Raw genomic sequence first — 19,996 nt, 5'->3', positions numbered from 1 at the left:
AGGGAGAGAGGGAGGGACGAGGTGGAAGTGGGCGGAGCGAGGCCAAACTGGGGCGGTGCGAGACGCCTGCCGGACCCCAGGCCTGGAGCTGTGCGCCCCGGTGTCTACGCGTTTGCCCCTACTAGTGAGTCGGTCTTTCCATTTCCCCAGAGGTCCCCGGATCTCCTCTCTACCAGTGGCCAGAGTCCCTGTTGAAGGGGATTAAATACCCCGGAGGGATGGGATTGTCCTCCGGCGTAGACACTTTTTCTGGGAACTCTGACGCGTTACGACTCAGGACCCTAGTCCATCCACCTTAGCCGGGTCCCTTCGGGAGCCAGACAAGGGACAGATCTATAGGAGATCGTCCCGGGCCACAGGGTCCTGGTGCGGGAGAAGCTCACAGAATTCTGGAGCAGAGCTGCGCAGGGATGGAGGCGGGAGGCTCAGGCAGTGACGTCATGAATTAACCTCCGGACTCCGGGCCAATAGCCAGTTCTCAAAGGTAGACGTCTTGCAGCTAACCGATCTGAAGACTAAGATGAGACTAAGTTTAGAGTTCCAGAAGCTAGTTCTGGGATTCCAAGCTTAAGAAGCTTGGTTCCCCAGAGCGACACTCCATCCTTGGTCAAAGGATCTGCACAACACTCTGCCAAGGTGTTGATGACGTCAGCCCATGGAAAGCCTCCTTGTACGGGTGCAATGTTAGATGTATCCCTGTGAATGCGAAGGGCGGGGTGATAGGGACAGCGAGCTGGTCGTACATTGTTACTTGGCCGAGACCGACAGCCAGGCTTCCCACGCTAAAAGTAGCGATTCTCGGGTCCTAGAGTCGCCATCTACTTGCCCCGCTGTATTCAGTTCTCATCTATTCAAGTCCTGGAAATTCTTCATACTAGCTTAAGTCCCCATCACTACTGCGATCTTGAATTTTCTTACTATTTGTCAAACCTTCGCCTCTGCTTGATCTCTTGATTCATTCCAGGAATGTTCTTTTTTGTTATTTTTCTGGTTTACTCTTACTTTTTCCAAGACTCAGCTCCAGTGTCCTTTCTGCGGAACGTCGGGCTTCAGGACTCTCTATTGCCAGCGTAGACGGGTTCCAAGAGTTAAGTCGAGGTGCCTCGGATAGGCCGGGCCCGCATCAATCGACCCACTCCCGTGAGTTTCCACCAGGGGGCGCGAGGACTCCGCGACCATCAGCATGTCCACCAGGAGGCGCTGCAGCCCGCCTCGGACTGTCGTGTGTTGCGGAGTGCCACCCATAAATTAGCCCCGCCTGACTGGGCGAGGCAGGAGAGAACTATTTGCATAATCTTGAAAGAGCCTTCCTGACTGGTTAGGGTATAAAAGACGAATACGAAACGGTGCCTCTCATTGGCTTTTCTCCTAGCTTTGCGTCCCGCCCTATCCCTGCCCCTCTGGACCAAGAGTTCAATCGGAAGCCACTGGTGAGTAGTGAGAAGAGGACCCTGGTGTCCTGGCAATAGGCGCCCAGGGGTGAGTGAGAGACATGGGCGCGGGGAGCCAGGGTGGAAGGCTGTTCCTCCCATCCTGACTCCTCCTCGCTCGCTCGCTGATTCCCCCGTTCAGGAATTGAAAATGGGCATCTAGAGAGGTGCATCTGGGGACGTATGTGGCTCTGAGACCCCTTACCACCTGCCTCTCCTCCCACTCATGGCCAAGCCGGTGGTCCTCGCCACCCTGGCCCCGTTGATGCTGCCTTGAGGTAGGAGAAGGAGCTTTCTCAGCTCAACTTCTGACCTCCTGGGGTAGTGCTCAGGTCTTAGGACTTAGTTTGCCCTTCTGGGAACTGGACCAGTGGCTTAGGATGCCACCATGGACTATGAGGCCTGGTCACACTGACACTCGCTCTTGCAGAGTCTCTCCAAAGTAGGTCCCCGGAGCTTGGAACAGCATGGGCACCGAGAAGGAAGAGCCCGACTGTCAAAAACAGTTCCAGGCAGCAGTCAGCGTCATTCAGAACCTGCCTAAGAATGGTGAGCCTGTAGGGACCAGCATTTTAGGGTTCAGGATGGTTGGGCTCCAACCCTGCGATGAAACTGGGCCTGTACCCTGCAAATGTTTACAAACAAGATCCTCCCTAGGTTGTGGTGGGGTCCCCTCTGCTTCCTGTCTTAGATGCTATGGGTGAGATCCCGGGGCCACCTCTGCCCTTCCAAGGTGCAGCCTCCACCCTTTTGGAACCGGGGCTGATGAGGTACCCTCCCCTTCCCAACCCTCTACTCAGGCTCTTACCGCCCCTCCTATGAAGAGATGCTGCGATTCTACAGCTACTACAAGCAGGCTACCATGGGGCCCTGCCTGGTCCCCCGGCCTGGGTTCTGGGACCCCATTGGACGTTACAAGTGGTGAGCTCCTCTCCTGCAGGGTACAGATGCCTCAGCTGTTACCCAGACTTCTCACAGACCTCTGCCTCCTAGGGATGCCTGGAACAGCCTGGGCAAGATGAGCAGGGAGGAAGCCATGTCCGCCTACATCTCTGAGATGAAGCTGGTGGCGCAGAAGGTAGAGAGGGCTCTGTGCTCTGTCCGTAAGGGTGGCTTGCCCCTCAGTCTTCCGGGGATGCGCTTCCGTGCTTCCACTCCATTGGTTTTTGGAAATAACTTTTCTGTTGCCCTTTTCCCCCAATTCTGTCTGAGCCTGATTGATACGAGGTGGACGTGTATGGAAAGAAAGTAGTACGGGAGAGGTTGGAGAGGGGGTTTGTGGGTGGTAGTGGGAGGGACCAGCCTGCCCCATTAGAACCCCTCCTGCACAGGTGATTGACACAGTGCCTCTGGGCGAGGTGGCGGAGGATATGTTTGGTTATTTCGAGCCCCTGTACCAGGTGATCCCTGACATGCCGAGGCCCCCAGATACCTTCTTGAGAAGAGTCACAGGTCAGTCAGATCTCCAGGATGGGAGCCCTGTCTCGGGTCTAGGCTGTTGGGTGGTTGTTCAGTTGCGGGGCAGCAGGAGCAAAGAGCTCTAGGTGTGGTTTCTGTGAGGACCTCAGTCGATGCCCCTGTTGGGCTAGTTATCAGTCAGTATGCATGACTAATGGGGACAAGGGACTTGCTCTCACTGGAAGATGTCAGCCTTTTCCCAGCCCCACCTTTGAGTTTGAGTGATATGTCTTGACAGGTTGGAAAGAACCAGGCGTGCACAGAGACCATCAGGCTGCTCCAGAGCCTTCTTGTCTCCCCAAGGAGCCAGTACCTCCAAGCCCAGGTTTGTTGCTGAGCAGGAAGGATACAGGGCCGGCAGTAGACTGGGAAGGAAGGAATACTTTCTGGAGAGGAGAAGCTGGCTGCCACGTTGTCCCCTTTATATTGAATGCCCAGGGACACTGAGACTTTCTGTGCTCTCAGAGGCCAAGGGGAAGCTCTGAGACTGTTTGCAGGGTCACATTTCTTGGGCCCATCGTACCTGTTATGGAAGAAGCCTGGGTCTCCTAAGAAAGGCCTTGGCACTCAGCGGTCCACTCTCCCTCCTCCTCCCAAGAGCAAGGACCCCCAGCCCAGAGCATCTGTCCTTCCTACCCCTTTTCCTCTTCCAGAGTCACAGCCACCCAGAGACTTGGACCTGGAGGTTTTCTGTGACTCTGTGGAACAGCTAGAGCCAGAGTTGGTGAGACTGCCTGTCTTGTCCCCTGTTCCTGCTGAGTCTGAGTTGTCCCACCTCCCCCCTGGGACCTGGGACTCCGCTCAGCAGGTTTGGGCAGAACAGAAGGAAGCAGCTGGCAGAGAGTTCGCCACCAGGAATAGCCCTGAGTCCCCTGGTGAGAAGAGTGAGCTTTCTGCCCTGACTGTGCTCTTGGTACCCTAAGCTTTCCCTGGGTTGTCCCAGTCAGGACAAAGGTAAAAGTCCAGTGGGGCCGCTGGATGGAGAGCAGCCTGGGAGGGCTACCCAGCAGCCAAACGCCTACCTGGGTGAGCAAAATCCCATTCCTGGCTCTCCCTGAGATTGCTGGCCTCTGTACCCTCAGCAAAGGCGACTCATAGACAGGTGTATGGCACTGGGAAGTTGTCCTTTCTCTCTGCCTGCCTTTTGGAATTCTCAGAGGAAGACAGTGAGTTCTGTTTGCCTTATACTTGTCTAGAACTTACTGTGTGCTAAATCTCTGAAGCGGGTGCTTTCCTAAATGGTTCCTCTGAGCAGACAGGGTGTGAGGAAGACGACATCTTTAGGAGCTGAAACAAGGCCCAGAGAAGTGAATGATTTGCCCAGAGTCACACAGTTAATTATGGCCACATTCCAGTGACTGCTTATTCAGTCCTGTGACGGCCCCATTGCGGGGCAGGAATAGGGCATTCTTAGCCTTCTCTGTTCCTGCTCCAACTTGTACGACTTGTCACCTGAGTCCCTTTCCATGTGTCTTTATGCTCCACAGAGGGGTTGGGAGGCGGCCTGATGGGCCCCCAGGAATTGGACAGATGGCTGGTGGGGACAGTCCGGGCCATGCAGGAGAGCATGAAGGATGTTCACAGAAGGCTCCAGAGCCTAGAAAGCAAGCCCCAGCCCCTTGAGCAGGTGAGTCCCTCCTTCATGTCAAGATTAGAGAAGTTTACCTCAGAAGTCTGTTCTCTGTCTGTCACCCAGCTGGTTTTGGTTTGGGTCCCATGACTTCCAACTGTCCACTGCTTTGTACGGAGAATGGTAGGACCTCTATTTTTAATTAATTAATTTTTTTTTTCCAAGACAGGGTTTCTCTGTGTAGCCTTGGCTGGCCTGGAGCTCCCTCTATAGACCAGGCTGGCCTTGAACTCAGAGAACCTCCAGCCTCTACCCCCAGAGTGCTGGCATTAAAGCCATCCAGTGGGAGTATTTGCCCCCTTGGGGAGTGTGGGAAGGGCTACTGGGAAAGGAGGAGCAGTCCCTGGTTACCACTCTGCCTGGCCACCTAAGTGGTTCTTAATCCAGACCAGTTTTTTTGCCTTGCTGCTGATGTGCCTATATTCTTTCCCCCCTTCCCCCCCTCCTCTCCTCCCCTCTCCCTTTTTCTCCCCTCCCCCTCTGAATCCTCAATGACCATGTGGCCTACAGACTAGGCTTTTTTGTCTTTTTTTTTTTTTTTTTTGGCAGGACAAAGGCTTAAAATTTATAATCTCCTAGTCCCGGTCTCCCAAGTGCTGAGAAATTACAGGTGTTCACCACCACACCTGACTTTATTTCTCTTTCACAGAAGGGGAAACAGAGGTCTGAGAATTTAGCTTACCAGAGGGCACACAACATGGGAGACCTTTACCGAACTGCTTCTGTGGTGCCCAGTACCCAGCGCTCTCCTCAGATGGGCTCTCTTGCTATCACTATAATGGCTAAACAGCAAGGGCCTGAGCACAGGTGGCTCCAAGTCTGCTAGAGAGAAGCCTGATGTGGATGAAACAGGAATGGGCCTAGTTGCTCTATTTGGGGATCTCTGGTGTGACCCTTTAACCCACTGGGTATGGTGGATCTGAGCCCTGGCGACAAGGATTTCAACACTGCCACCTTTCCCCCTCAGAGCAGTCTCCCCACACCCCCATCCCGTTTTACCTTTTACCCACTTGAAATGCAAAGGATTCCCTACCCCCACCCCTATAGCCTCTTTTTCTGTTTGAGACAAGGTCTTACTAAGTTGCTCAGTTGAAATTATAATCTTTTTTATAGATTATAAAATAGCTGGGCTTGGGCTGGGGGTGTATCTCAGCAATAGGGCATTTCCCTAGGAAGCACAGGGCTCTTGGTTCAATCTCTGATGCCACCAAAAGGGGCAAAAAGGTTTGAACCTAGTATTACTAAGTAACTGAAACCACAGGCCAGTGACGTCAGTCCTGGCTAAAATAGGGAAGAGGGTGGTGCGGTGTGTGTGTGTGTGTGTGTGTATGTATGTATGTATGTATACATGCACACGTGTGGAAATCACAGGACAATTTCGTCTCTCCTTCTGACACATGAGTCCTTGAGATTAACTCTTGGGTCACCAGGCTTGGCTGCAAGCATCTTTTCTTGCAGACCTATCTCACAGATTTTAAGCTTTTTTTTTTTTTTTTTTTTTTTTTTTTGGTTTTTTTTTTGGTTTTTTCGAGACAGGGTTTCTCTGTGTAGCCCTGGCTGACCTGGAACTCACTCTGTAGACCAGGCTGGCCTCAAACTCAGAAATCCGCCTGCCTCTGTCTCCCAAGTACTGGGATTAAAGGCGTGCGTGCGCCACCACCGCCTTTAAGCATTTTAAAGAAGATTGTTAACAGCATATTATAATCCTAACACTCTGCACATAGAGGCAGGAGGATCCATGATATTTGAGGCTAGTCTAAGACACATAGTGAGTCCCAGGCTAGCCAAAAATAAAAAAAAAATAACTAACTTGAAAGCATCATCATGCTTATACTTACACTCCACTCTGACTATATTTTATTACAATTAATTCTTTAATATCACATATGCAGCCCAATTTCAGATTTTCCTAGTTGTCCTGGAACTACCGGTTCCAGCTGCTGTTATCCGGTCCGGGGTCACACTGTCCCTAGTTCACCATCATTATTGCTGTTGTCGGTTGTGCTGGGAAGCAGGTGTCAAACCCAGGGCATCTGTGTCTTCATCTAACGTCTCCCTTAGCCTGTAGTCCGGCACAGGAACATGTAGAATGCCCCACCTTCAGGGGTCTAATCATGTATGACTTCCTTGTATATCGTGTGTCCTGTGGAGTGAGTATAAGACACAAAGACTGGTTTCAGACCCAGGTAAACATTCTGGTCAAGGCTCCATCAGAGGCCAGCTGTAGTAGCTTACACTTGTGTTTGGTTTTAGTGTTTTGTTTATCTGGACAGTTTTTGGCATGTGTATGGGTGTTTTGCCTACACGTGTGTATGTGCACCACATGTGTGCCTGGTGTCCTCAGAAGTCAGAAGAGGTATTGGGTCCTCTGGAACTGGAATCAAAGACAGTTGTGAGCTGCCACATTGAGTTCCAGGTCCTTTGCAAAAGCAGCAAGTTCTCTTAACTGAGTCATCTGTCTAGCCCTTAGGGTTTTGTTTTGTTTGTTGTTTGTTTGTTTGTTTGAGACAGGGTCTCACTGTGTATCTCTGGCTGGCCTGGAACTCACTATGTAGACCAGGCTGGTCTTGAACTTATGGTGGTTTGCTTTGCTTCTTCCTCCTTCCCTTTGCAACCCAGTGTAGTTTATATTTGTAATCCCAGTACTTGGGAGGCTGAGACAGGAGCTTTGCTGTGAGTTTCCAGGCCAGCTAAGCTACAAAGGAAGACCCTGTCTCAATAAAGTTAAAAACAGAACTCCAGAGGCTACAAAGATGGATCAGCTCTTAAGATGCTTCCTATTCATCCAGAGGCCCCAGGTTCACTTCCTGGCATCCATGTCAGACAGCTCAGAAATGCCTGGAACTTCAGCTCCAGAGAATGAGACCTTGATAGGCATCTACACATAACACACACACACACACACACACACACACACACACACACACACAAATAAATAAAGCTGTTATTGTTTTACAAAGAAACAACAAATCACATCAGAGTGTTCATAATATGGGAATATTCAGGGAACAGGTGGCATCTGGCCTTCTACCACTAGTGAGTGTACTGCAGGCCTGGATGCAAGGTGACCGTATGGTCCCAACTCTATGATGTCACGTTTTCCTCTTGAAGCCGGGGAATGTCCAGTTTAATCAACTCTGCTATAAGGTGTTTGGCAACCACTGATCGCTGTGGCCTGGCCAGTGATTTAATGATAGCAAAATCAGTTGATCTTCCAGTTCTCTTTCTTATTCCTCAAACACGGTTAACATTTTGTTTTCTGTAGAGTTTCCCAGAATCAAAGTTGCCCACAGAAAAAGCACAATTTCCCCTCTTCTTCTTCCTCCTCCTCCTTTTGAAACAGGGTCTTACTATGTAGCACTGTCTGTCCTGAAACTCTGTAGAACAGGCTAGCCTCAAACTCAGAGATCCACCTAGCTCTGCCTCCAGAGTGCTAAGATGAAAGGCATGTGCCAGGCTTCTTTATCATTTTTATTTTCACTTTTATTTTTTTGAGACAGGGTCCTGATATGTATGTCAGACTAGGAATTGGAATTAACCCCCCCCCCCCGCCTCAGTCTCCTGAGTACTGGGATTACAGGCAAGGGCCACTATGCCAACTTCTTTATCTTTTATTGTTTCTTTTTACAGTGCTGGGATGGAACTCGGGGCATTGACACGCTAGGAGGTGCTCTGCCACTGGGCTGCATCCCTAGCCTGTGTTTATTTCATTATTTGTTCAAGATTTATTTGTTTTATGTCTAAGTGTATTTTGCCTGCATGTACATGTGCACCATGTATGAGCTGGTGCCTAGGCAGTCAAAGCCCCGGGAACTGGACTTATGGGTGGCTGGGACTCATAATGTAGGTGCTGGTGCTCTTAACCACTGAGCCTTCTCTCCAGGCCCTAGTTAATTTTTTAAAGTAAGGAATTGACTGGAGCTTCCTCCATCATTTTAATCATCTGCAAACACTCTTGGTTTTTTTTTGTGGTTCTGAGAATTTAATCCAGCACCTCACACTCGAGGCAAGTACCCCTACTCTGTCCTTTTATTTGTCTTTAATGTTTATTTTATGGGTGTGGGCATTTTGTTTACTATACTCCATGTCTGAGCAGTGCTGGCCTTGAGGGGGTTGGCTCGTCCAGTGGAGTTACAGACCCCACCGTGTACTGCTGTGTGTGTGTGTGTGGAAGTCACAGGCCAATGGTGGTGCTCTCCTACCTGTATGTACGGAAGGCCTGGGGTTGAACTCAGCAATCAGATCAATCAGATTTCAATGGCAGCTACTTTTTTTTTTTTTTTTTTTTTTTTTAAGATTTATTTTAGCTGGGCAGTGGTGCCGCACGCCTTTAATCCCAGCACTTGGGAAGCAGAGGCCGAAGGATTTCTGAGTTCAAGGCCAGCCTGGTCTACAGAGTGAGTTCCAGGATAGCCAGGGCTACACAGAGAAACCCTGTCTCGAAAAAAAAAAAAAAAAAAGATTTATTTTATGTATATGAGCACACTGTGGATGACACAGTGGACGAGGGCATCAGATCCCATTACAGATGGCTGTGAGCCACCACGTTGCTGCTGGGAATTGAACTCAGACCTTCAGAAGAGCAGCCAGTGCTCTTAACCCCTGAGCCATCTCTCTAGCCCCTACTCTGTCCTTTTATTTGTCTTTAATGTTTATTTTATGGGTGTGGGCATTTTGTTTACTATACTCCATGTCTGAGCAGTGCTGGCCTTGAGGGGGTTGGCTCATCCAGTGGAGTTACAGACCCCACCGTGTACTGCTGTGTGTGTGTGTGTGGAAGTCACAGGCCAATGGTGGTGCTCTCCTACCTGTATGTACGGAAGGCCTGGGGTTGAACTCAGCAATCAGATCAATCAGATTTCAATGGCAGCTACTTTTTTTTTTTTTTTTTTTTTTTTGTACTACATTGTCACAACTTTGGAGATTCTTCCAATACCCTTATTTCATCTCTAGAGGCTTCCTGGCCTTTGAGTACAAGATATCGGACATTGCCTTACCTCACCTTCCCTGCCCCAACCCTAGAATCGGCTACTCCTCCCAGGAGTCCTGGCTCCTTCTAGAACAGATGTTTAGAAACTATCGCCAGAGTACCCTATCCTTGTTTGAGATATGTGGTATGTGTTTTACAACCCAGGGTCTTTAACTCTACTATCAGGGTGCCCCCTTTGAGGCCTGGAGGAGCTAGCTTGGAAGCTAGTCCCTTCCTACAGCCTTTCCTATCATGTGGGATTGGACTGTGTGAGAGAAAATGGGGGTGGGGGGTGCGCTACAGTGGAGCAGATGTAGGGTAGGTCTTTCCCAGTCTCAGGGAGGCCAGGCCCAGTGAGTCTGGAAGCAGGCTATAACTTGCACCCGACCTGGGTTCTGACTCCTTCCTCTTGGCAGCAGAGGTCGCCCAGGACTCGGCCTTGGCTCCTAGGGCTCTCGGCTCCCACCCTGCTCTTCTTTATCCTGTGGCCCTTCGTCGTCCAGTGGCTCTTCCGACAGTTTCGAACCCAGAAGAGGTGACTCAAGGATGGGGGTCTCTCTAGCAACTGAGAAGACTATGATGAGTCCCCGAAGGTCCTGCTGGGCCCTGAGCCTCCCTAGGTTTAGGAAAACAACTTTAGAAATTCCCCCTCCCACCCTCGTTCACCCTGGCACTCCCTCCTTTAATGGGGGCGCCCACAGACCCATCTTTCCCTGCAGCTCACACCTATGCCCTGAGTTTCCAAAGGAGTCTTGGTGCACATCCTAACTTTGGGGTTGGCGGTGAGCCGGCCCCACCCTCTGGGTCACCTGACTTTGCTCCCGCCGACTCGGCTCCTTGCCGAGGCTCAGCTCTTGGGCAAGTTGGGACTTGGACCTGGCCTGAAGACTGATTGGCTGGAAGGTTGGTTGCAGGAAAGGCCGGAGCCCGCAGGAGTGGGGAGGAATGGGAAGTGTAGGCTGGGGGCTGGGATGCCCCGTACACACCGGCATATACACATCACGCTCTGGACTTCACTGAAGATTCACGTGCAATTGAACGCTTCATTAAACAAAAGGAAACCTCATTCTGCCGTCTGGGAACCCATGGAAAGAGCGGGAACTGGGTGGGTTGCGCCAATCATAAGTCCGGTCCTACTCCCTCCACTAACCCCTGCAGAGACTAGGGCTTCCTTATAAGGAATATCTTCCCTCCCTAAAGGAACCGGGAGAAAACAGGCCTCAGACTGGGGTCAGGGAGCGCCCCAGGGGACGCCCCGGGGCTTGGAGGCCTGGAGTTCTTGGAGGGAATGGGGCGTTGGTCGGCCCCGCCCCAGAGGGAGGACTGCCGACCTGACTCTGCAGACCGTAGTAAGGACTGGGGTACCCAGTGCTAGGTTCAAATGCCTTTGCCTCTTCCCAGGCCCTTACGTGTTGGCTGTTATTCCCTATCATGATCACCGTTCTTCCCCCACCCCAAAATTTTTGGAAGCCAGAGCCCGCTCACTTTGAGCCTCTATCCTGAGGGGTGGGGGCAGGGTTCTGCGTTGCTTGGACCCCTAATTGTGGTGGACCGGGTGCCTGCACAGAACTCTTAAGCGGCTTGGCCTTGGAACTTTTGTTAACTGCCTAGGCGGCCTTGGCCTGCAGGATAATCTGTGTCGTTCCTGCTGGGCCTATCTGGCTCCAGCTACTAACCTGTATTTAGCTTAAACTACCCACTTCAGCACCTACTACTACCATCGAGGGCTATGGGCAGCTGCTACCACCCGGGCTCCAGGATCTTCCTTGTTCTTGGGGAAAAGAGACAGGACTGGGGGAGTCCTTAGACTCGTTCTTCTGAGTTCCCGAACACCCTGTGAGGCAGACCACTTCCCCAGGATTGGTCATCCTTGTGCCTCACTGTAAAACACAGGTACTTTCTGGGACTTTAACAGCAGGGAGGATAGCCCTAAAGACAGCCACCACTCACTACACAGGTTCTGTAGCTTCACAGCGTCACAAGCAAAAAGGCTGAAGAAGCATAACCTGTGATGTCGGGAGACATCAGCTGGGCAGCGGGGGGCCAGGACTCAGGGAAAAGTCAAGTCGGCTTCACAACTCCCATGCTGGCTCGGCAAGTGTGGACGAAAAGATTAGCTGTTCTGAATCTGGATTGACTTCTGAAACAGGAACGATTTCTGCACCATAAGGCACTTGAGCGATTTAACAGTGCTCGGAGGGTAGAAAATACTTGGCAAAATGCTAGGAATAGACTCAGAATATAGAAGTTCTGGAATTCTACGACCTTGGTGAGCACGTCCCTCCCGTTATCCGAGACCTTCCTGCTTAGCCCTGTCCAGTAAGATTCAACTATAGCTTCCATATTCCCCACTGTGCTTGCTCAAGTCCTCTAAAGCCTCAAGTGTGGACATTTTGACTCTTGCAGTCAAGTTGCCTGCAAAGACCCCCTTTCCTCTTTCAAACAAACAAAACCACTTAAGATACGTTTTATGTATATGAGCATATATGACTCTGTACCACAAATGCCTGGTGCTGGTGGGGGCCAGACGAGAGCACAGGATCCCTAGGAACTGGGGTTACAGTTGTGAACTGCCACATGGATGTTGGGAATGGAGCCTGCATCCTCTATGAGAACAAACGCTCTTAACTATGGAGCCATCTTCTCCCATACCTTGTGCCCCCTTTGTTCTTGGTCTCCTAGTGTGTCCTAAGAAATGAATGAAGAAAGGCAGGATTTTCAGGCAGCCCGGGTTTCAGGCAGTGCATGGAAAACAAGCTAGAATGGTCATTTTCAAAACATCTGCCTGTCCCCTGGGGGCATTCTTCCTTGCTTCCTCTCAGAGAGTCTCTCACTAAGGTTGCTGCCCCACCCAGCGCTCTTGCTGAAGTTCCTAAATCCTTTTACTTACACCTTTAACCTGGGAGGTGATGTGCACCTAAATATTACTGTGGCGCTGACGGAGGAAGATCTGCATTTAAGGCACGACTATACTATATACTGAAGCCTTGCCTCAAAAACAAAACAGAAATGTGCTTCCTGCCCCTTCCAGGTCTACTGCTCTATAACACTGGTCCACAGATTTCCAAGTCCCAAGCAGTCTGGATCCCAGGTTGCCGCATGGATTTTCTTTACTGACATTTTGGCTCACTGTGGCTGGGCTTCATTGTGCAGTCTCGGCATCTTGAAGCTCAAAGACTTTTTATCTTTTTTGTCCTAACAAATGACTGCCAAGTTTGTAACTGTTTGCAATGATATGAAGCTTTTAAGTTACTAGAAATAAAAAACAACAACAACAACAAAAACAAATTTGAGGGGGTGTGGGGGAAGGATTCGGTGTTTTGTTTTTAAATTATTTTTTTTTTACATATCTGATGTTTTTTTTTTTTTTTTCTTTCCTGCATGTGTGTACCACATATGCCTGGTGTCAATAAAGGGTGTCAGATGCTCTGGGTCTGGAGTTACAATCCTGAGCCAGCACGTGAGTGCTGGGGAACCAACCAATCTCAGGCCAAGGCAAGAACAGCCAGTCTTTTTAACTAGCTTTCCAGGTCTTGGGCTTTGTAGTTTTGGCAGAAAAATGGTATTAGATGATGCCAGGAAGACAGGCTCTAGTTAGAACTGCCCCTTAGTTGTCAGGTGACCTTGGATAAGTCACTTTATTTCTCCAAGTCTTAGAGCTTTCCTTTATCTAAAATGGAGGCTAAATCCTTCCCTATCTCACATGGCTGCGAGGGTCAAGTACTTCCATGTGTAGAATCTCACTAAATTATGGCTGGGCTGTAAGGAGAAAGAAGAATGGCTCACTAGGTACTCAGGCAATTACGCCAAGGGGATTAAGGGGAGTTTTTCGGGTCCTTCTAGTGGGGGAACAGAGTGTAGACCCCTTTTATGGGGGAATAGAGCCCCCACTTCACTCCCAATGTACCCTACGGCCCTGGGCCAAACACACCCATTTTAGGAAAGGCCTTCCTTCTCGAAGCCTCTCTCCCGACCCCCACGTCTCATCTCTGTGGACAGCACACCCCATCTCCCAGGAACGTATTGATTTTTGGACCCCTCCCCAACACTGACTTCGTGTCAACTCGCCCAGTCTCTTCTATCCTGGCTAGGGAAAGGTTCGCGGTATCGCTATCGAAGAGGCCAAGTCGACCCCGGGAGGCCATTTTCTTCGGCAGAAGCCGGGGTTCGGGGCGAGTCCTTCATCCTCACCACGCGCTTTCGATCGGGGCTCAGGCCGAGTGCTCGGCCGCGGATGACCATTTTGCTTTCACTTCTAGTACAGAGACAGCTCTTGGCCCGGGTGGCTGCTCTCACCTAAGGGTCCCCAGAGTAGCCTGAGGACCGACGTCACTCAGGACTCGAACCCGCCCTCTCATCTCCCGAGGCCTAGTCTGAGGCTGAAGCACAACAGGCCATCACACTGTCCCTTTAAGGCGGCACTTCTTAATTCTTCATTTGTTTACTTCTTCTTGCGCTTTTCGTCTTTTTAAAAAAATATTTGTCCACCATATCCTTCCGCTTATCTCTCCCCAAGAAACCCATCACCTACCTCAGAGACATTATTGTAATTTTTAAGAATCCAGTGTCAGTAATCACGCCTAACAACTCTCTTTATAGGATTTAATCCTCTTTTACACTTTAGGGACTACTTTTTAGGGACAGACCATTTTTGGCAAAAATTGAAAACCGTTTATGGCCATCAGAACCTTTCCGCTGAGAACAGAACACGACAAGTAGTTTCTTAAACGCACCTTTTAATAAAAATATTCTGTCTAGGCTCCCAAAGGTCGTGGAATCTTCTTGTATTCCTGAAGCACAATGGTATGGCCCAGAACCCGCCCCATCTCCTCTGTGATTGGTTTTCCTTCCTCAGAGAGACGAATAACTCTTGCCCAATGACTGCTCAGGTTTCTTCAGCGACAGCTAAGCGATGGAAGGAGGCGGTCTGGGAGACGCCCCCTACGCGTTCTATGATTGGCTACGTTGCACGGCGCGCGAGGACGGCGGGCCGGAAAGAAGGAAACTACGATTCCCGGCTGCCCCACACCGGGACTCCGTTACGCATGCGCATGGGCGGGGCTTGCAAGCGTCTATATATAAGCAGAGCCGGGGGCTAGGAGACAGCAGTTGGAAGTTGGCAGGTGGAAAGTCAGCTTGGGAGGGGAAGCCGGAGGAGGAGGCGGAAGAAGAGCTGTCTGAAGGGGGAGGAGGGAGGAAAAGAGGAGGAGGCGGAGGAGAACTGAGCGGAGCATCGAGCCAGAGGGGAGATGAGTTTGTCTGTCCTCGGCTAAGGCTCCGGCCCGGCCTGAGGAACTGGGAGCTCGGGTTGGAGCGACACCCGTGGAAGTGGGAGGCGGCGGCTCTGGGACTTTAACCCCTTGTGGGTTCTGCGGCAGGGGATTTAACCCTTTGTGGATTCGGCCCCTCCGAGGCAGCGTCATCGGGTAGTTTTAACCCTTTCGGGGTTGGGTTTAACCCATTGGACTTAAACCTCCTCTCCTTGCCCACCAACTCCTCGACTGTGGGAGCATTCGGCGGGGAGGCGTGAAGCCCACTCCCCTGCATATTACGTAGGGTTCCTGCAGCTGAACCCTCTGGACCTACTGGCCACGCTTGTGTGCGCTTAACCCTTTATTGACTGGATTCCAAGTTGCGATTGGAGTTTGCTGACAGGACGGACGAAAAGCGTCACTGCAGAAATTACTGACCGAAGAGGACTTTGTTGGACATATTTTGAAAAGAAAGAAAAACCTTCTTCCTTAAGCTAGAATTTCTCAAACTTCCAGAAGAGAACTCTACTAAGCCATGGCCGAGCCACTCTTGTCAGAACATCAACACCAGCCTCAAACTAGCAACTGTACAGGTGCTGCTGTTGTCCATGAGGAGCAGAACTCTGAGCGCCCCCCAAGCGCGGAGGAACGAGTGCCCAAGGAGGACAGTAGGTGGCAATCGAGAGCGTCCTTGCAATCGGGTAGCCGTCCAGGGCAGGAGGGAGACGGGGGCCTGAAGCACCAGCTGCCCCCATTGCAGACGAATGCCTGTCCAGAATTGAGCTCCCTGGAAAAGGGCGAGAAGGGCCAGAATGGGGAGGACGTATCCACTGGTGGTACCTCCCCGTCGGCGGAGGGGGAGCCGATGTCCCTCGTGCAACCAGGTCATGACTCGGAGGCCACCAATCTGGAGGCTCCTGCCGCTGGAGGCGAGGAGCCATGGGGACAGCAACAGAGACAGCTGGGCAAGAAAAAACATCGGAGACGCCCCTCCAAAAAGAAGCGGCACTGGAAGCCTTACTACAAGCTGACTTGGGAGGAGAAGAAAAAGTTCGACGAGAAGCAGAGCCTGCGAGCCTCGCGGGTTCGAGCCGAGATGTTCGCCAAGGGCCAGCCGGTTGCGCCCTATAACACCACGCAGTTCCTCATGGATGACCACGATCAGGAGGAGCCCGATCTCAAAACTGGTCTTTACCCCAAGCGGGCAGCAGCCAAATCGGACGACACCAGCGATGAGGATTTCGTGGAAGAAGCTGGAGAGGAAGACGGGGGTAGCGATGGCATGGGAGGGGACGGCAGCGAGTTTCTGCAACGGGACTTCTCGGAGACGTACGAGCGGTACCACGCCGAGAGCCTGCAGAACATGAGCAAGCAGGAGCTCATCAAAGAGTACCTGGAGCTGGAGAAGTGCCTCTCCCGCAAGGAGGACGAAAATAACCGGCTGCGGCTGGAAAGCAAGAGGCTGGGTGGTGTCGACGCTCGAGTGAGGGAGCTTGAGCTAGAGCTGGACCGGCTGCGCGCTGAGAACCTCCAGCTGCTGACCGAGAACGAACTGCACCGGCAGCAGGAGCGAGCGCCTCTTTCCAAGTTCGGCGACTAGACTGAAAACTTTTGGGGGGAGGGGGCAAAGGGGACTTTTTACAGTGCTGGAATGTAACATTATATACATGTGTATATAAGACAGTGAACCTTTTTATGACACATAATCAGAAGAGAAAATCGCCCCGGCTTTGGTTTGGTAAATTTGGCTATGATGTTGGCTTGTGTGCTTTCTCCTGTTCTTTAATTATGTGAAACTGAAGGGTTGCTTTTCTTGGTTTCCTCCTTAGATGTTGTTTCTTAATGTGCAAGTAATTGACCAAGTTATAATGCATTTTCCTGTTTAAAAAAAAAAAATCCCCTCCTTAAGCGGAGCTATAAGGTGGCCAAATCTGAGAACCATTACATTCATTCTAGTTATAATAAATTTAATGTTTGTAAATGTAACAGTTTCAGTGTGATTTCTAGAGATTCAAAATCGTGCTGGTTTGTGTGCACTTTTGAAGTGGGATAGCAAAATTATTAAATTTATTTGCAAAAATACTTGAATAGAAGAAATTCAGTGTGTTCCCCTCCACCCCCACCATGGGTTTCAGTTATGCTTCAAAATACAGTTCAGGTAAAATGTACCCAGTGTTACTATCTTCAGTACTTCAGTGTGCCTGCTTCCTAATGCTGAGTAGAAAGTGGCTACAGGCAGCAGCTTAGCTTTGTGCGCCTTGATAGCTGTTGGGTGCTAACAAAAGTATAAGCCTTGCCATCTCTACAAGTCAAGTTTTCAGTAATCCTGGCTTACTCCTAACCACCCCACAAAACTCCAGTGGAGTTCTTGTTTGCCTACCTAGGTAAGTAAGGCTCCGGGTAAACTTGCTTTCTCAGTACAACCAAGAGATATCTAAGATAAACTCGTGAGAAAACATGTTAGAGACATGTTGGACTTGAAATGGTTAAGTGATCTAAGGACTCGGCATCATTGTCCAATATTTAAGTGCTTTTTCTATTAAAAAAAGGAAAGAAAGAAAAGCTGCCCTTTCCAGACTGAAATGTCTACAAGTAAAGCTGGCTTGGGAGAGGGTGCAGTCTTTAGATGATGAATAGAAACCCTGCATGTTCCCAGTACAGCAGCTATTCTCAGTCTCCAGGGCTGCCTGGACAGCTGCCTAGGTTAGGTAGGTCTGCTCTTGAAAATGCAGGGAGGCTCTGAGGACTAATCCTTATCACAGAATCAAAACTGTAAACTCAACGATTGTTCTTTTTCGTCAGTATAGTTAATGCAGCCCTGCTGCCTGACCTGTATCCATGTATCTTAGGGCAATTATATTGCTAAAATCATTAGCACACTGGCTCCTTAACTTGGAGCCTTAAAACCATAGGGGGCCTTTGGGGGGTCCACAAGCCCCACATAATTGTATGAAAAAAAAATATATCCATATATATTGAATATATTATATATATTCAAGTGGGTTCAAGACTCAGGAGGTTGTTGAACTCCTTGGTGGTTAAAAAACCCTTGGGGTGGGGGCGTCTTGGCCTGTCGTGCCAGCTCAGTGGCAGCAGTGGAGGTGACTGTACGTCAAGGATGAGATGTTCCTTATGATACATAAGCAGCATATACAAATCAATAATCAAGGAAAGCTGTGCCAGGAGGATGGATTGGGGCCTTCAAAACCAAACTCTGCTGGTCCTATTCTGGCAGGTGGTCTACTGCAGAAACTGTAAAATCAATTTTCCTTTGATCTAAAGATTGCATTAAATGTCTATTTTGAAATAGTTTCCTTCGTGTTTTTTCATTTTTCTTCTAGGACATCATACAGCAGGCCTAGAAGACCGGCCGTCTGGTGGGAAGCAGCACAGTACCCTCTGGCTTTACCTCGATGGCCATGTCTCATTCTGACTGCACCACAACAGAATGCAGCAGTGAGAACCTCTGATTTCAGGTCATTCTCCTAAGAAACATTTAACTAGAGATAATCTATTTCTCCTACTATTAGAAAAATTTTCAGAATCCACCCTGAGAAGACCTTAAATGCATTTATCACTAGGAAAGGTGTACATCCTACTTGGAAGAGGCAAATTAAGTCTAGTTTTTAAAACTACACAAATTACAAATTTAAGTACCTCTAAATTATTTTGCTTTACCTTGTGTTATGCAAATTTCTGACTGTTTCAAAGGCACTAACATTTTGCTATTTATGTTGTTGGGATGATAAAAATTAACACAAACTCTTCAATCAACACTTGTGAGATTGAGACACAGACTACTACTCCAGCAGAGTAGACACAGAGTTGCCTGCAGTAACGGTTGTGATGACAAATGATCCTCCACACACACCACAGCCTTCCACGCAAGTCCTCTGCAAACATTTCAACAGCTGCTCAAAGACCTTGCTTATAAGTGAGCAATTTCAGTTTGCTCCCTTTCGTACTGTGCATGGCTATGAATGGGGAAGTGCTTCCCAGACTAACTCAGACAGGCAAACAGAGCTCTACTTGGGTTACTCAAAAACACAGACTGTTAAGAGGCAGAATCCTTTTTTGATTTCAGAGTTTTAGAGGACAGAAGCAGAGAATTCAAGATTGATTAAGATAAAAAAAAATATTGTTCTCTTAAATAGTAGCCTGGAATGTAGTTTAGTTGGTACAGTGGTTTCCTATTGTGTAGAGTCCTGGGTTTGATAAACCTGTAATCCCACCATTCAGGAAGTAGAAACAGGAGGATCAGAAATTAAAAGTCACTGTCCACTACATAGCAGGTTCTAGACCAGCCTGATTACATGAGACTCTGTCTCAAAAATAGTAAAAGGGAGACAGGGCTGGGGAAGATAGCTAAGTTGGTAAGGTGCTTGCCATGAAAGCTTAGGAACCTGAGTTTGTTTGCTTCCTGAGCCCACATAAAAAATAAAAAAGACAAAACAGGTGGCCTGCTCTTGTAATTCCAGCCCTGGGGATGCAGCAGGATCCCTGGGGCTAGCTGACTAGTCAGTTTAGTATAATATGTAAGTCCCAGTGAGAGACTCCATCTTAGAAAAGGGGGAAGGACCCTGGCCATGGTGATACATGGCTGCAATCCCAGCTCTTACTAGGTAGAGGCAGACAGATGTTTTTGAGTTTAAGACTTATCTTGTCTACAAAGTAAATCCCAAGCCAGCTAGCTAGGAATATAATGAGATGCTATCTCAAAAAACAGAAACAAAACCAGGTAGCTGGCTCCAAGGGAACAATGGCTGAAGGTGTCCTCTGGTTTCCACATATATGCCATATACATGCATGTGCACATGAAGAACATACACCACATAGACCAAACAGACAGGGACTAAGACATATGACTTCTAGCTTCCACATATGTAGTGCACCTGCCACACACACATATAAGGAAAGTGTCATTAAGGAAAGATAGATAGCTAACAGGAAAACTGATATACAGGGGGCTGGAGAGACACCTTAGTGTTTAAGAGTCATTGCTCTAGCAGAAGACCTATTTCTTAATACCACGTGGTGGCTCACAACCATCTATAACTCCAGTTCCAGGGGATCTAATACCTTCTTTTGACATCCATGGTACCAGGCATGCTCCTGGTGTACACACATACACACATGTTGCACAAAACACTCATACAAATAAATCTTTTAAAAAGAGATACCCTCAGGCTGGAGAGATGGCTCAGTGGTTAAGAGCACTGACTGCTCTTCCAGAGGTCCTGAGTTCAATTCCTAGCAA

At 49.4% G+C, this 19,996-nt stretch overlaps 2 protein-coding genes across 11 annotated transcripts; both read left to right on the top strand.

The window, feature by feature from the left end:
• Window positions 1–3: 3 nt before the first annotated feature.
• On the top strand, window positions 4–10,173 carry Acbd4 (acyl-CoA binding domain containing 4). Of its 10 annotated transcripts, none has more exons than XM_076935693.1 (12): window positions 9–124; window positions 1,013–1,140; window positions 1,373–1,430; window positions 1,573–1,708; window positions 1,861–1,979; window positions 2,231–2,351; window positions 2,424–2,508; window positions 2,762–2,882; window positions 3,127–3,213; window positions 3,542–3,763; window positions 4,376–4,515; window positions 5,168–6,023. In XM_076935693.1, the coding sequence occupies exons 5-12, from the start codon at window positions 1,898–1,900 to the stop codon at window positions 5,342–5,344; spliced, it is 1,035 nt and encodes a 344-aa protein (XP_076791808.1). In that variant the 5' UTR covers window positions 9–124; window positions 1,013–1,140; window positions 1,373–1,430; window positions 1,573–1,708; window positions 1,861–1,897; the 3' UTR covers window positions 5,345–6,023. The 10 variants fall into 10 exon arrangements, with proteins under 10 accessions (XP_076791812.1, XP_076791808.1, XP_076791805.1 ...); XM_076935690.1 differs by having other exon boundaries at window positions 1,373–1,479; XM_076935692.1 differs by having other exon boundaries at window positions 1,013–1,430.
• Window positions 10,174–14,210: 4,037 nt separating this feature from the next.
• Window positions 14,211–18,048, top strand: Hexim1 (HEXIM P-TEFb complex subunit 1). The gene has a single exon (XM_034507011.1). It carries the CDS (start codon window positions 15,275–15,277, stop codon window positions 16,337–16,339), a length of 1,065 nt encoding a protein of 354 aa, XP_034362902.1. The 5' UTR covers window positions 14,211–15,274; the 3' UTR covers window positions 16,340–18,048.
• The last annotated feature ends 1,948 nt before the right edge of the window (window positions 18,049–19,996 follow it).

Source organism: Arvicanthis niloticus, chromosome 6 (genome assembly GCF_011762505.2).
Source record: "Arvicanthis niloticus isolate mArvNil1 chromosome 6, mArvNil1.pat.X, whole genome shotgun sequence".
In the NCBI taxonomy this organism is placed as follows: domain Eukaryota; kingdom Metazoa; phylum Chordata; class Mammalia; order Rodentia; family Muridae; genus Arvicanthis; species Arvicanthis niloticus.
This window is presented reverse-complemented; position numbering and strand designations above follow the sequence as displayed.